The following is a 17,409-nucleotide window of genomic DNA, read 5'->3' on the forward strand; positions in this document are numbered from 1 at the left end:
ACCCCTACACTCTTTATAGTCGAGAGATTAATTTGATCTCACTTGTCTATCTCTAATAGATTATTCTTTTTTATTCTTGACAAGAACCTCAATATCTTTATTCATCTTTTGTTCTCTATTCTTACCAGTTTTACCTTTAACTCTCATGTTTACTAAGGCTTTGTCCAATATTTTTTGTAACCCTCCAGCAACCACTCAACTCACATTTCTTTCTCAGCAGCTTAATGTAACAGCTGTTTTATTGGCCTCGGACTGTGAACTGAGGTGTGGCTTGTCTGTGTAGTAAGCAGTTATAGAGTCATAGAGATGTACAGCACAGAAACAGATCCTTCGGTCCAACCGGTCTACTGACAGGGAGATTTGCTAGAGCTGCTCAGGACGATTTACACTAGTAAGATGGGGGGGTGGGGGGGGGTAGGATCCAGGGAGATAGTGAGGAAAGAGATCAATCTGAGACTGATACAGTTGAGAACAGAAGCGAGTCAAACAGTCAGGGCAGGCAGGACTAATAAATTAAACTGCATTTATTTCAATGCAAGGGGCCTAACAGGGAAAGCAGATGAACTCAGGGCATGGTTAGGAACATGGGACTGGGATATCATAGCAATTACAGAAACATGGCTCAAGGATGGGCAGGGCTGGCAGCTGAATGTTCCAGGATACAAATGCTACAGGAAGGATAGAAAGGGAAGAAAGAGAGGAGGGGGAGTGGCATTTTTGATAAGGGATAGCATTACAGCTGTGCTGAGGGAGGATATTCCTGGAAATACATCCAGGGAAGTTATTTGAGTAGAACCGAGAAATAAGAAAGGGATGATCACCTTATTGGGATTGTATTATAGACTCCCTGATAGTCAGAGGGAAATTGAGAAACAAACTTGTATGGAGATCTCAGCTATCTGTAATAATAATAGGATGGTTATGGTAGGGGATCCTAACTTTCCAAATATAGAGTAGGAGTGCCAGAGTGTTAAGGGTTTAGATGGAGAGGAATTTGTTTAGTGTGTACAATTTTCTGATTCAGTATGTGGATGAACCTACTAGAGAAGGTGCAAAACTTGACTACTCTTGGAAATAAGGCAGGGCAGGTGACTGAGGTGTCAGTGAGGGAGCACTTTGGGGCCAGCGACTATAATTCTATTAACTTCAGAACAGTGATAGAAAAGGATAGACAAAATCTAAAAGTTGGAGTTCTAAACTGGAGAAAGGCCAATTTTGACGGTATTAGGCAAGAACTTTCAAAGGCTGATCGGAAGGGCAGATTTTTGTAGGTAAAGGGACGGCTGGAAAATGGGAAGCCTTCAGTAATGAGATAACGAGAATCCAGAGAAAGTATATTCCTGTCAGGGTGAAAGGAAAGGCTGATAGGTATAGAGAATGCTGGAGAAATTGAGAGTTTGGTTAAGAAAAAGAAGGAAGCATATGTCAGGTATAGATAGGATAGATCGAGTGAACCTTTAGAAGAGTACAAAGGCAGTAGGAGTATACTTAAAGAGGGAAACCAGGAGGGCAAAAAGGGGACATGAGATAGCTTTGGCAAATAGAATTAAGGAGAATCCAAATGGTTTTTACAAATAGATTAAGGACAAAAGGATAACTGGGGAGAGAATAGGGCCCTTCAAAGATCAACAAGGCAGCCTTTGTGTGGAGCTGCAGAAAATGGGAGATACACTAAACGAGAATTTTGCTTTAGTATTTACTGTGGAAAAGGACATAAAAGATATAGAATGTAGGGAAATAGATGGCAACATCTTGAAAAATGTCCGTATTACAGAGGAGGAAGTGCTGGATACCTTGAAATGCATAAAGGTGGATAAATCCCCAGGACCTGATCAGGTGTACCCGAGAACTCTGTGGGAAGCTAGGGACTCAGCCACATTGCTGTGGGTCTAGAGACACACATAGTCCAGACCAGGTGCGAATGGCACTTTCCTTCCCTATAGGGCATTGTGAACGAGATGACTTATTTACGACAATTAGCATGGGTTACGTGTGGTTAGCTTTTCCTTGCAGATTTTTAAAATGGAGTTCAAATTTCACCATCTGCCACAATAGGATTCAAACCCATATCCTGAGAACGTTAGCCTGGGTTTTTGATTACTAATCCAGTGACATGACCACTACACACTGCCAAATTTGTGAGATGCAGAGAAGTGATACATTACCAAAACATAAATGCCAAAAGTTAGAAAATCCTCTTTAATGAAAAATCTTATGCTATCATATCCGTTCAATTACCAAGACTATAATTGTTGCTGTCATCTTATTATAATTTTTTAAATCTACAGCTACAATGGACACATGGTGAAGCTACAAACTGTGGCTTCTGGTGGCATTTATTGTCCCAGTTCTGTATTTACCAGCTCTCCAAGCCCATTAAAAGCCTCTTTACAGTGCTCTGGCACCATTATCTCTTATCTTCTAAATTTGTTTCACCAATGGCTACAACTGACCTTGACACCCATATACAACGCCACAATAGATCAAACAATGAACTGCTCATCATTTTGCTTTTTGCCAAGAGTCACTTCCAAACCTGTGCATGTAAAAACAGCTGGAGCATACCCTCAAAACAATATCTTCAATAAAGGAAGTGGTTCTTTTTCAAAAAAAGTACATTTCCTTTGTTGTATCTGATCATACACTACTGTGTAAAATAGCAGCATTAAATGCAGTCCTTGAGGATTACAAATCCAACACCATGGGACACAGTATAAATCATCTTATATTGAAACAGTCAGTGTTTCAGTGCAACCTCTGCCCAGCACAAGATACATCTGGACAATCTGTCATTTGTCAATAGTTTGCACTCTCTTGGAGGTAAATCAATCACAGGGCGACTCGTCAATGCACTGCAAAGATTGAGAAGTTGCTCAATTTAATGAGTCTAATCTCAAGTCTCCTGACATATCATGAGAGATAACAGATCTCTTATGCTAAGCCTCTCATGTAGTGCAGCCAATGACACCTGTTGCCATATAGGTTGCCATACAAACAACATAAAAGATCTGTGATCCTTCCACAATAACCAATATGCTCCACCACTGGCAAGTCCTGCAGGACTGGTCATAGGCCAGAACTTCTGCAAGGTCTGTTGCACAAGCACAAGACAGCAGAGTGTCATAATCAGTCCAGCAATATTGCAGCCTTAGTAAATCAGTCAGCAATACCACATATCAGCACTTTAGCAGGTTATTTGCTACATTTTTTTCATAAATGCACAAGGGAAGTGGTTGAATGCTGTCAGTGAAAATATAAATTATGGCCAGAGGAAAACAGTCACTCAAAATAAAAATTCATCTCAAGCCCTGAATCCCAACATCAAATTGCCACTTATTTATCCATGCTAACTGGACTGTGCTGAAACCTTTAGGTAGAGCATTGTCTGTTATTTGACACCAAAAACTTACTGTCTGAAGTTAAAAAGTGGCATAGTGACCCATCCCATTGTTTCTGCTGTCCGTCGCTGTTTGTTGCCTTCAGATGAGGTCCCAGGAGGAGGAACGGGAAATGCATACAGCGTCAGTGTCAAAAGGGTCTCTTGTGGCAGCTGATTAATATTAATTGGAAAACAGATGCTGAAAGAGGCAAAGGAATACAAGATTAAAACACAGCTCAACTCATCATTTTGAAATCTTTTGGATTGTTTGGCTAGAGAACAGAGAGTTGTGTAGAGTAACGATGCTGAGAGAACAGCTAAGAGCAGAGTAACCTTTTGAAGTGGAGGGAGGTGGGGAAAACAAGATGAACAGTGACTACATACTAATTATGAACGGTTTTATTTGGTTTAAATGCCACTGGATTCTTGCTACACAGCTGTCAGTATTTGAGCAAAGTGAGCATTGCCAGATTTACTAAAGGGTCACACATAAAAGGACATTCACTTTGGAATGAGGTACTGGAGGTGTTTTTCATGTTGCTGGGCCACAACATGCATCAGGAAAGGATGACATAATAAAACTAAAGCTAGAAATCTGAATTGGCCAAAATAGGTGAACTACACAGAACGTACAACACAGAAACATGCCATTTAGCCCAACTGCTTCTGGGAGGTGTTTACACTCGACAGAAAGCATATTAGGAAAAAAAAACTTACTTCTATATGTGCGGAACAAAGTCTCTTTTACTCACCTTTGGTCCCATATAAGAAGATGGAACAGGTACTTGTAGACATGAGCTTTCTTGGTCTGCAGCTGACCACACAACTCTTTTCCACCATGACTGAGGCCACATGACAAATAAAAATCTTCATAACTGATGAGGCCAGGGAAGGAAACAAGAATAAAGTTAATGATAAACCACTGTTAATGTCACCCTTGATCGCTATTCAGTTCCAAACTTCTTGCGTACTCAATTTTGATCGAACACATTGGTTATCTTCTGTCTCAGTAGCCTGCATCCCAATGTACTCAAAAACTAGAAGATGGTTTCAAGATGCACTTGGCTGTGAGAAATTCTCATTATTCAGTAACCTTTGCTTTGCCCCTCTCTTAGTTTTGGAATAAAATTTAAAAAATTTAAAGAGAAGGCTTACAACAATGTTGCCAGTGCTTGAAAATTGTATGATGAAAAATTGGATAGGTAAGGGTGGTTTTCCTTGGAAGAGACAAGGCTGAAAGATAACTTAATTGAAATGTCCAAAATAACAAGGAGGTTGGATAGAATGGATGGAAAAGAGCTGCTTCCCCGAGTAGAAAGGCAAATTAACAAGGGCACAGAATTTAAGTGATTGGTAGAAGAATTAAAGGGAAACGAGAAGTATCTTTTTCAATCAGAAAATGGTGGGTGTCTGGAATTCTATGCTTAGTTTGATGTTGATATTGAAACTTTCAACTTATTTAAAAGGAACCTGGATTTGCACCTGAAGTTCTGTTACATGCAAGGTGCTGAGAAGCGTGATTTATTCAGGGGAGGTGGTAGCAATAGTGGAGTTATATAATTGGACCAGACCTAACAAAACTCAGGCCCCTGTTTTGGGACATGGGCTCAAATCCCATTACAGCTGCCAGTGAATTTTCATTTTTATTCATGCATGCAATAGAAGTATCACTGGCTGGACAAGCATTTATTGCCCATTTCTAGTTGCTCATGAAAAGGTGGTGGTGAGCTGCCTTCTTGAACTGTTAAGTCCATGTATTGTAGGTAGACCCACAATGCTGTTAGGCAGCATTATATTTCCAAGTCAAAATGGTGTGTGACTTGGAGGGGAACTTACAGGTGGCGGTGTTATCATGTATCTGCTGTCTTTTTCCTTCAAGATGGCAATAGTTATGAGTTTTGAAGGTGCTTTTTCAGGAGGCTTGGTGAATTTCTGCAATGCATCTGGTCGATAGTGCACGCTACTCTATTGAGCATCAACGGTGGAGGGAGTGGAGGTTTGTAGATGTGGTGCAGTCAAACAGGTTACTTTGTTCTGGATGCTGTTAAGCTTCTTGTGTGTTGTTAGGGCTGCACTCATTCAGGCAAATGGGGATTGTTCCATCATACCCCCGAATTATGCCTTGCAGAAAGTGGACAGGCTTTGAATTCAATGAAAAGCTAGCCTAGTAGTGACCACATAACCATTGAGTCTTAGAAATATACAGCACAGAAACAAACCCTTTGTTCCAACTCGTCCATGATATCTTAATTAACCTAGTTCCATTTGCCAGCACCTCACCTATATCCCTCTAAACCCCTCCTATTCATGTACCCATCCAGATGCCTTTTAAACGTTATAATTGTACCAGCCTCTACCACTTCCTCTGGCAGCTCACTCCTTACACACACTACCCTTTGCATGAAAAGCATTGCGTCTCTAGTTTTGGACTTCCCCATTCTGGGGAAAAGACCTTATCTATTTACCCTATCCATGCTGCTCATGATTTTATAAACCTCTAAAAGGTCAACCCCTAGCTTCTGATGCTCCTGGGAAAATAGCTCTTAGCCTATTCAGTCTCTCCCTATAGCTCAAGCCCTACAACCCTGGCAAAATCCTTCACAACATCCTTCTTTTAGCAGGGAAATTAAAATTGCATGTAATATTCCAAAAGTGGCAGAAACAATTTCCTGCACAGTCACATGATATCCCAACTCCTGTTCTCAATCACTGACCAATAAAGGCAAGCTTACCGAATGTTTTCTTCACTATCTTATCTACATGCGACTCCACTTTCAAGGAGCTATGAACCTGCACTCCAAGGTTTCTTTGTTCAGCAACACTCCTGAGGACCTTACCATTAAGTGTATAAGTCCTTCAATAGGTTAACTTGCTACTGAAAGTTTTAATTCATAAAAATTTCTAGTGCTAACCTGAATTCATGTTTCTTCCACAGGGTTGAAAGTGTGAATTACTTAATTATACATAGTTGCTGGATATACAGGAAAGTTTTGCTCACTGTGTTTACTTACTCTGCAAACACTACAGTTATTTATTCAGCAAAGAACAGGCTACTTATTGCATAAGTGTACAGTTCTTATTTATTAGCCACGATATAGTCTATGCGTGGAAGTGTCATACAGCATGGACATAGACCCTTTGGACCAAGTCATCCATATTATGCCTAAACTCTATTTCTGTGAAAACAAAGTGCATTTTCACTCAGGAAAATTTTGTGTCATCCAGCAGCAATTTTAACCAAAGAGTACAATAGTTTTAGATTAGATTAGTTTAGATTAGACTTACAGTGTGGAAACAGGCCCTTCGGCCCAACAAGTCCACACCGACCCGCCGAAGCGCAGACCACCCATTGCCCTTACATTTACCCCTTAACTAACACTATGGGCAATTTAGCATGGCCAATTCACCTGACCCTGCACATCTTTGTGACTGTGGGAGGAAACCGGAGCACCTGGAGGAAACCCACGCAGACACGGGGAGAACGTGCAAACTCCACACAGTTAGTCGCCTGAGGCGGGAAGTGAACCCGGGTCTCTGACGCTGTGAGGCAGCAGTGCTAACCACTGTGCCACCGTGCCGCCCACAATTTTAATTATGTACCATCCAATTTGAACCAAGCAATGTAGCAGAGCGGATGAAAATATATTTTATGTCGGTCTTCATAGTAGAAGACACTAATATCTTTCCAAACCAAAACAAAATAATCAAGGGAAAAAAAGAAATAAACAGAATAATTATCACTAGAGGAAAAATTACTAGAGAAACTAAAAGCTGATAAGTCTCCTGGGCTTGATGGGTTTCATCCAAAGATATTAAAGAAAGTAACAATGATAGTAGATGCCTTGGTAGTAATCTTTCAAGAATTCTTGGATTCAGGAAAAGTCTCACATGACTTCAAAACTGCCGAAGTATGACCTTTACCAAAAAGAGGGAAGGAAACAAACAAAAAAAAAGTTATCGGTTAGTTAGCTTAACACCTACCATTCAGAAAAGACAAGAATCTATTAAAACGGGTGTAGTAGCAATGAATTTAGGAATGCATAATATAATTAAGCAGAGTCAGTGTGGCTTCACAAAGGAAAAATCACACCTGACAAATTTATTAGAATTCTTTGAGGACATAACAAGCATGAGATATAAAGGGGAATGAATAGATGTAATATATTTGGATTTCCAAAAGGCTTTTGATAAAATGCTGCACATTAAACAATTTAATAAGAGCCCATGCTATTGTGAGTAGCACTGATAGATCTCAGAGAGTTGGGACAAGAGAGCCATTTTCAGGGTGACAGCCAATAACTACTGGTGTCACATGGACCAGTGCTGCGGCCAAATTTATTTGCAAAGTATATTAATGTCTTGGATGGCGTAAAGTGAATGTTACATCATCACATTAGTGAATGACACAAAAACGGGTGGAAAGGAACGTAGTGAGAATGAGAAAAAAGGTCTACACAGAGAGAGAGAGAGAGAGAGAGAGAGAGAGAGAGAGAGAAGAGAGAGAGAGAGACAAATTACTGAGTGGACAAAAACTGAGATGGAAGGTAAAATATTAGGTTGTGCACTGTGGCTGAAAGTGTAGAAACGCTGAATATACTTAAGGAAAAGCTGCAACACAGCAGTGTCTGGGAGTCCTTGGGCATGAATCACAAAAGTGCTAGCACCCAAGTTCAGCAAATAGTTGGGAAAACAAAATGTAATGTTGGCCTTTGTTACAAAGGGAATGTAAAAGTAGGGAGATCTTGCTAAAACTATGTAAGGCACTAGTGAGATCACACCTTACTGAAGGAAAGCCACACTGGCATTGAAGGAAGTTGAGAAGTTTCGGTAGGCTGACACTGGTTGTGGAGAGGTTTCCTTATGAGGAAAAATACATTAGATTAGGCCTGCACTCATTAAAAGTTTAAAAGAATGAGAGATGGCCTTATTGAAATAGACAAGATTCCTAGGGACTTGACCTGGTAGGTGTGGAGAGGAATATTTCTAGAAAGAGAAGATAGAATCTCAGAATAAGCATTTACACATTTAAAACAGAGATGAGGAGGAACTTCTTCTCTTAAAAGGTCATGGAATCTTCGAATTGTTTAATACAGAGAGCTGTTGAGTGGGTCATTAAGAATATTCAAGACAAAGTTAGTCAAATTTTTAATCAATAAACGAATCAAGGATTATGGGGGAAAAGGGAGGAAAGTGAAAATGAAGATTAACGATCAGCCATGTTCCTATTAAAAGGAAACTCAAAGGGCTGAATGGCCTAATCCTCCTCCAAATCAGATAGTCTTATAATTTTGAATCAGGGAAGAGACTGTAGAGAGAGAGAGCAAGAATTCATGTTGCAGAATTGCTTACAGTGTAACTCTATATTACAGCTAATTATTTTGCATCTATGGATTAATCTTAAATGATGAAGAATTCCTGTCTTTGTAGTGTCAAGGTTATTCACTGGGTAAATGAATGAAAACTGACCAATTCAGGCAAAGGTGGAGGATGAACAAAGATAATTGGCAACCATTTTCTGGTGCAGAACAGAAAAGTTCCTCTAGTAGTTTAATGTTTGGGCTGGAAAAGGGGCTTTCATTCCAAGTCAGTACATTCTTTCCTACAAGGACTTCATTTAAACAGTGCCATTAGCCCAGTAAAACATCACAAGGTGCTTCACAGGAGCGTTACCAAACAAACAAAGTTTGACAACTCGAAGGCAGTTTCCAAAACATTTAACGTGCAGCAAGTGTGAGTTGCAAAGATCCTTGAAACAGTTTCAGTTTAAAACTTGGAATGCTAATACAAGAGGGAGTGGTAAAACTCCTTAAATAAATATATGTAATTTTGCTTTGGAAGCAATCAAACTGTAATCATACCTCTGCTCTCAGTGAGTTAAAACACTTCAGAGTGACAAAGAACAGTCTCTGCCCTTCCCCCTCCCTTGAATCTATACCTTGAGGTTAGTGTGGGAGCCAGCGAGAGGCAGAAGGACATCTGTCCATTGAAGATGCCTGCACAGAAAATGCTTCTCAGCACAGACCAAGCATGTGACAGGTGCCTGGCGACAAGTAGGGGGCGGATTACATCTGGGGACAAAGGCCAAAGGGCAAACAGAGTTTCCCAGGGTACATCATTTATCAGAGCCAATCGTCAATCAGCATACATTAGAGGTACACAATAGCAGAGGTCCCAAGGGGCACCGCAGTTTCTATCAGCCTTTTCTATGACACGGGGCCTTGGGAAGAGAGAGAGAAAAAAAGACACTGTGGGAAGTTTCCCAAGATTCGAATAAACCCCCTCGGCTACTCCAAAGCAAAAAGCAGGTCAACAGGCATTGGCTGATACCTTTACCCTTCATACTGAGGCATGCTGTCTGCTGTTTGTTAAGAGGCAAGAAAGAAACAGCAGAAAGGCTATTGTCCCTGTCACAGCTCCAGCCACAGGCCAGTGCAAAGGATTAACCCTTTCACTGGCCAATTGTGATTACACAGATGCTCTAGGGATCACACAGACTTCTATTTCGGACACTTAATTCACCTTGTGTCTATGATCCAAACCCTTTTCTTTTTAAAAAAAAAGCACATCTATTTGATGGTGTCGCAAAGCACCTACTGGGCACCATCTGTTCTCTCAGCATTTCATTCCCAGGATATTGTGTGGATAGCACTAGCTGCATTTATGTCATTATAAACTTCTTCCTTCCTCACCGTAAGACGCTGATTTTGCAGTAGCCTGGAGTCAACTAGCATCATGTCCATGTTACAATGTGCAAGTCCCATCGGCGTCACCTACTTCATGAGGAATAAAAGCTGCCACAAACAACTTTCTAGAAGCACTTGCCAGAAACTTTGTTGAATAAGGCAGCAAAGACCTGGCTGATTCCCCCATCCTATCCCAAGATTGCTATGACCAACGAAAGCATGCAAACCACCACTTTGTTGCAAATTTCAAGCCAGTGTCTTTAGCTTCCCACTATGTGCTGTTTATTGTCCAGAAGATTGTACATTCAATTCTCACACTGATCACTAGTTCCAAGTCAGAGGTTTAAGCACAGAACCCATTCCTTTCTTTTCAAATGAAGGAGTTTTGTATAGTGGCAAGTCCTGTCTTTCTGATGATGCTTTAAAATCTAGGTACCACCAGACACCTCAGACCAAGGTGATGTATTTCACTCACCTATCTTGTAGTAGTAGATGTGGCATCCAGTCGATATTTATCCCTCAACTAATGCTTAAACTAAATTCGCTATTTCTGTGTCACGTTGTAAGCAAATTGGTTGCTGCAATTTCTACATTACCACATGCACTATACTTCAAAAGTACTTCATGGTTGTAATGTGCTTTGGTACATTCTGACGTGAAAAGCACTACTGAAATGCAAGATCACTCTTCCCTTAATTTGGTCATAATCATCCTCACCTTTCTCAAGTATCAGGCTCAAGGGTTCAAGCTTTACTGCAGATGTTTGAATATAAATCTAAGCTGACTCCTAGTGTGATCCAGAGGGGATTCTACACAGTTGAAAGTGTCATTTTGAACAGCAGAAGAAGAAAACATTACTCCCCTCAGCCTAGTCTGAACAGAAATCCAGCTCTGAGGTGAACAGACAACAATGTATTCAGATTGTATCAGTCAATTGGAACACAATCTCTGCACAGAACTTCACCTCTTTGCCCCTAACTAGCAATTAATGCTTTCATATTTAAAAGCAATGTCATTACAACTGTACACAGGAAAAATATCCATTGTTTACGCATAATTCTTTGTCAGGAAAACTACATTCATTGATGTAGGCTTCTTCTGATAACAAAACCACAGAATATTAATTTATGGCTAATTACTGAACATTGAGAAAGAGTAAGGAGATTTTAAAAATAAATTTACATTTCTCTTGAATATTCAGTGCGATTACGTGACAGTATTTCACTGCTGTACTTTCTACCTCATCTTCCAGTCTCCTTTCACTTGTAACAAGTGAAAAAGCAATTGGAAGACTCAGCTTCTGCTGATGGAGTCACAGATTTGTATAGCATTGAAGATGTCTATTCAGTCTATCGTGCTTATGCTGGGCATCCAAACGAGCTATCCACTTGACTCATTGTTTTGGTCTATCTCAATGGCCTTTTCAATATTGCTTTTTCAAAATGTAACCTTCAAAACCTTACACAGATTCTGGTAGGCACATCAACAATCAGTCATGTGTTAAGATTCTTCCCATGAAACAAACTTGGTCCAATACCTTTTATTTCTATCTTTTGCTCCCCAATTGATCTGTCAGTGGAATTTCTTTTTGATGTATATTTCCAATACATCTTCTCTCAAACTTCTTTTATCTAATGATTAGAATCCTAGTTTCTCTAACCACAACTGCAGCCAAGATCCATCTATTCGGCATCAACTCAGACAATTTCTTCTGTTCCTATCCATGGTCTTGACATTCTCTTTAATTGGTCACAAATATCTTGATCACCTAAATTAATAGTCTGTAGGAGTTCAGCATTATTTATTCAGTACTGTATTCAGTACCCCGACTAATGAAGAAATTTATGCCAGAATAGCACTTCGGTGAGCTTCTGGATAAGGCACTGTAATAAATGTAAGTACTGTTCTTTGCTTCCTCATTTTCATTTAATTTCAGTGAGGACTAGCCCAAACTTCCATGTTTAAAAAAAAGTTTTTTTTTTTAAAAATCGGCCCTGATCAACTGCTACTCTTAACAAACCTGGCAAAAAATTATACACCTCAAATGCCATGATCTACCACAATGTCAGAGCATTTATGCTGGAAAATAAAGTATAACAGTGATGTGTATACCCCATGTATTACATTTCTATTAATTACTGCGAGTTTCTACATTGATTTTAGGAAGTGTGTTAATGTTTTTACATAGACATTTTTGAGGGATGTTGATTTCTCAAAGCTTTACTTGGTCAGAGTTTACTGTGATTTTGAGTACCTCTTGATTAGCCAGAATAGTTAATAAACTGGCACACTCCTTGTCCCGTAGGTGTTGGCTAATAAAAGGTTTGCTGTATTAGAGTCATAGAGATGTGCAGCACGGAAACAGACCCTTCGATCCAACTTGTCTGTGCCGACCAGATATCCCAACCCAATCTAGTCCTACTTGCCAGCACCCAGCCCATATCCCTCCAAACCCTTCCGATTCATATACCCATCCAGATGCCTTTTAAATGTTGCAATTATACTAGCCTCCACCACTTTCTCTGGCAGCTCATTCCATACACGTACGGCCGTCTGCGTGAAAACGTTGCCCCTTAGGTCTCTTTTATATCTTTCTCCTCTCACCCTAAACCTATACCCTCTAGTTCTGGACAACTCCACCCCAGGGGAAAGACTTTGTAGATTTATCCTATCCATGCCCCTCATGATTTTATAAACTTCTATAAGGTGACCCCTCAGCCTCTGACACTGCAGGAAAAACAGCTCCAGCCTATTCAACCTCTTCCTATAGCTCAAATCCTCCAACCCTGGCAACATCCTTGTAAATTTTTTCTGAACTCTTTCAAGTTTTACAATATCTTTCCAATAAGAAGGAGATCAGAATCACATACAATATTCAAACAGTGGCCTAACTAATGTCCTGTACAGCCCCAAACATGACCACCCAACTCCTGTACTCAATACTCTGACCAATAAAACAAAGCATACCAAACACCTTCTTCACTATCCTATCTCCCTGTGACTCCACTTTCAAGGAGCTATGAACCTCCACTCCAAGGTCTCTTTGTTCAGCGACACTCCCTGGGACCTTACCATTAAGTGTATAAATCCTGCTAAGATTTGCTTTTCCAAAATGCAGCACCTCACATTTACCTAAATTAAACTCCATCTGCCATTTCTTAGCCCATTGGCCCATCTGATCAAGATCACGTTGTAATCCAAGGTAACCTTCTTTGCTGTCCACTACACCTCCAATTTTGGTGTCATCTGCAAACTTACTAACTATACTTCTTATGCTCACATCCAAATCATTTATATAAATGACGAAAAGTAGTGAACCCAGCACCGATCCTTGTGGCACTCCACTGGTCACAGGCTCCAATCTGAAAAACAACCCTCCACCACCACCCTCTGTCTTCTACCTTTAATTAAATATTCCACTTATCATCTTGCAAAAGCTAAAGCACCAGTTTCCACCACAAACTGAGAGACCAACCCTTTCCAGGCTCCTTCAGACTTATACAAATATTCAAACAAAAGTGTGATCCAGAGGGGATTTTACACAGTTGGAAATGTTGATTTCAACAGCAGAGATTTTTATTTGACAGGCTAAACATAATTCCCTTACCTTGTTGCCCATGAGATGGGAATCCGGTGAGCTGCATAGATGGTAAAACATAGGGGACTATCAACGAGGGAGGCACTTTGCGTTTGAGCATCCCTCCGGCATGGAACCACCGTGTGGAAATCTGCATTGAAACTGTTGCAGTAGAGTTCCACCAGATCCAGGATGGCAGCTGTTAAAGCTTCCCCTATTTTGGCTGTAATACAAAGATTAAAAAAAAATAAATAATCCAGCCCCCTTTTCAATGCATTGCTTTCTCTTTTGGCATTGAGCATCAAGATCATCTAGTGATGAGACTGAGGAACTTCTGCTAATGTCTCAGCTGATGGAGGTACCTGAACCAAAAAGAGGTTTTAGCTTAGACCCCGGTCTGTAGTTTGAGTTGATCTCAGTCAGTAACAACTTACTGCTACGGAAGGGGAAAAGTCAGTCAATAGTTAATTTTTCTGATTAGTCATCAATGATTCTTGCCAGAAACATTTATATAACACTGCCAGATATGGAAGATATAGCTTGCAGCCACTCAGCATCTAGTCTCAAGCACACATAGAATTGTAATTTGATGAAGTACTTCATGGCAGTCATAGAAATTCAAATAACAGCATTTACGGTTTTTAGGAAAAGCAAGTAAAGGATCTGATAAAATCTCAAAATGAGTTCATTTCATTGAAAAACAAAAAGGATCTCAAGATTATGTACTGTAGAAAGTGACCATCTACACTCCATCTTTTCTCCACGCTTACAGGATTTTTTTCCCTGCAGGCTATTTTTTAAAGACTCTGGTGAAATAGCTGAAGAAATTATCCCATGCATTTTCCATTATGGAAAATTTCTAGGAACAAAATGGAATCAAATTTTGAACTGCAAATAGTAAACTCCTCATCATGAAGGCAGAGAAAAGGTTATCTTTCATAGGGTATGTTAATCAGAAGATGGCAGAAAACAACATGAATGCAAATCAAACCTAAAAAGCTCTCGGTTTGATATAAAATGGAATGCTCACCATTGTCTAAGGTTTTTACATGGGGAGTTGTTCTCAAACCAAAATAATTACAATAATGCATATGGATTAAACAATCTACACTTTTCAGCTACCTACTCCCTGCAATCGTCTCTCACTGCTTTCAAAATAATAAAACGAAGAACTGTGGATGCTGGAGATCTGAAACAAAAAAGATTACTGGAGAAACTCAGCAGGTCTGGCAGCATCTTTCTCTCCACAGATACTGCCAGGTTGGCTGAGTATTTCCAGCAATTTCTGTTTTTGTGTTCTCCAGTGGCATCAATAGAAGCATGGTTCCACAGATGAGGAATTCAGTTACAAAGACAGATTGGAGAAGCTAAGACAGAGGTCCTTGGAGAAAAGAAGGCCGAGAGGAGATTTTCTGGAATGTAATACACTCCCTGAGTGTGTAGTGTAGCCAGCTTTAATCAAAGCATGCAAGAGAGATCTAGGCTCTTATCTGAAAAGTAAGAATGTACACAGCCAAAGGGAGAAAGCCATCAGAATGACACTAAGTGACATGCTCATATGGAAAGCTGGTTCATACTGAATGGGATGAATGGTCTCCTTCAGTACTATACCAATTCTGTGAATCTGAACAGACATCTGGTGCCTCATATAAGCACCCATTCTTAATCTGAAGGCAGCATCCAGGAGGGTCACTGCAACAAAGGTTGTTCTGTTCATCGCCTGTCATTTACTGTGAGCCAGGGTGGGAAAAGATAACATTCAGTGACAATTAAGCATCAGTAACTCTGGTTGATGCTCAAAGTTTGGGAGAAGATTTGTAGCTCGGGTGCTCGTTGTGGTTCTGTTCGCCGAGCTGGGAATTTGTCTTGCAAACGTTTCGTCCCCTGTCTAGGTGACATCCTCAGTGCTTGGGAGCCTCCTGTGAAGCGCTTCTGTGCGGTTTCCTCCTGCATTTATAGTGGCCTGTCTCGGCCGCTTCCGGTTGTCCGCTGTAGTGGCCGGTATATTGGGTCCAGGTCGATGTGTTTGTTGATAGAGTCTGTGGATGAGTGCCATGCCTCTAGGAATTCCCTGCCTATTCTCTGTTTGGCTTGTCCTAGAATAGTAGTGTTGTCCCAGTCGAATTCATGTTGCTTGTCATCTGCGTGTGTGGCTACTAAGAATAGCTGGTCGTGTCGTTTCGTGGCTAGTTGGTGTTCATGGATGCAGACCGTTAGCTGTTTGACCTATGTAGTGTTTTGTGCAGTCCTTGCATGGGATTTTGTACACTACGTTGGTTTTGCTCATGTTGGGTATCGGGTCCTTCGTTCTGGTGAGTTGTTGTCTGAGAGTGGCTGTTGGTTTGTGTGCTGTTATGAGTCCTAGTGGTCGCAGTAGTCTGGCTGTCAGTTCGGAAATGCTCCTGATGTATGGTAGTGTGGCTAGTGCTTTGGTTGCGGCATGTCCTCGTTCCGTTGTCTTTCCCTTAGGCATCTGTTGATGAAATTGTGAGGGTATCCGTTTTTGGTGAATACCTTGTATAGGTGTTCCTCTTCCTCTTTTTGCAGTTCTGTTGTGGCCCTTTTGAATAGTGTCTTGATGCAACTTCGTTTGTGTGTGTTGGGGTGGTTGCTTTCATAGTTGCTTTGAATTCACCACAAAGGTTTACAGGAAAGCCACACACACAGACCAAGTCCTAAACTATGAAAGCAACCACCCCAACACACACAAACGAAGTTGCATCAAAACACTATTCAAAAGGGCCATAACACACTGCAGCACACCAGAACTGCAAAAAGAGGAAGAGGAACACCTATACAAGGTATTCACCAAAAACGGATCCCCTCGCAATTTCATCAACAGATGCCTAAGGGAAAGACAACGGAACGAGGACATGCCGCAACCAAAGGACTAGCCACACTACCATACATCAGGAGCATTTCCGAACTGACAGCCAGACTACTGCGACCACTAGGACTCATAACAGCACACAAACCAACAGCCACTCTCAGACAACAACTCACCAGAACGAAGGACCCGATACCCAACATGAGCAAAACCAATGTAGTGTACAAACTCCCATGCAAGGACTGCACAAAACACTACATAGGACAAACAGGAAGACAGCTAACGATCCGTATCCATGAACACCAACTAGCCACGAAATGACACGACCAGCTATCCTTAGTAGCCACACACACAGATGACAAGCAACATGAATTCGACTGGGACAACACTACTATTATAGGGCAAGCCAAACAGAGAACAGCTAGGGAATTCCTAGAGGCATGGCACTCATCCACAGATTCAATCAATAAGCACATCGACCTGGACCCAATATACCGGCCACTACAGCGGACAGCCGGAACTGACAACCGGAAGCGGCAGAGACAGGCCACTATAAATGCCGGAGGAAACAGCACAGAAGCTCTTCACAGGAGGCTTCCAAGCACTGAGGATGTCACCTAGACAGGGGACGAAACGTTTGCAAGACAAATTCCCAGCTCAGAGAACAGAATCTGGTTGATGCTCCTCACATAAATCACTAAAGGTACCACAACTGAAATTAGGTAACCCAGCAAGGGTCAACAACTGAATGTGGTACCTTGGTGTACGTTCATTGGTATTTTCACTGACTGCTGCCTTTAACTCAAGAAGAAATGGTGTATTTTTTTAAAAATCCAACATTGTAGTCAGTGAAACGAATGAATAGGAAAGCAGCATCGCAACAGTGGTGGATGACCATATTTTTGTACACTGTGTAGAACATGCACTTATCCAAATGACAAAG

The 17,409-nt window shown here is 40.9% G+C and overlaps 1 protein-coding gene across 1 annotated transcript in view; it reads right to left on the reverse strand.

Annotated features, from left to right (window-relative positions):
- pik3c2b (phosphatidylinositol-4-phosphate 3-kinase, catalytic subunit type 2 beta) overlaps positions 1-17,409 on the reverse strand; it is a 169,679-nt gene that overhangs the window by 85,068 nt on the left and 67,202 nt on the right. The window contains exons 11-13 of the mRNA XM_072563818.1: positions 13,670-13,862; positions 4,132-4,254; positions 3,411-3,578 (exon numbers count right to left, since the gene is read on the reverse strand). Of these exons, the coding sequence (XP_072419919.1) occupies positions 3,411-3,578; positions 4,132-4,254; positions 13,670-13,862 (484 nt within the window). The remainder of the gene's footprint in view (positions 1-3,410; positions 3,579-4,131; positions 4,255-13,669; positions 13,863-17,409) is intronic.

Source organism: Chiloscyllium punctatum, chromosome 45, assembly GCF_047496795.1.
Source record: "Chiloscyllium punctatum isolate Juve2018m chromosome 45, sChiPun1.3, whole genome shotgun sequence".
NCBI classification, from domain to species: domain Eukaryota; kingdom Metazoa; phylum Chordata; class Chondrichthyes; order Orectolobiformes; family Hemiscylliidae; genus Chiloscyllium; species Chiloscyllium punctatum.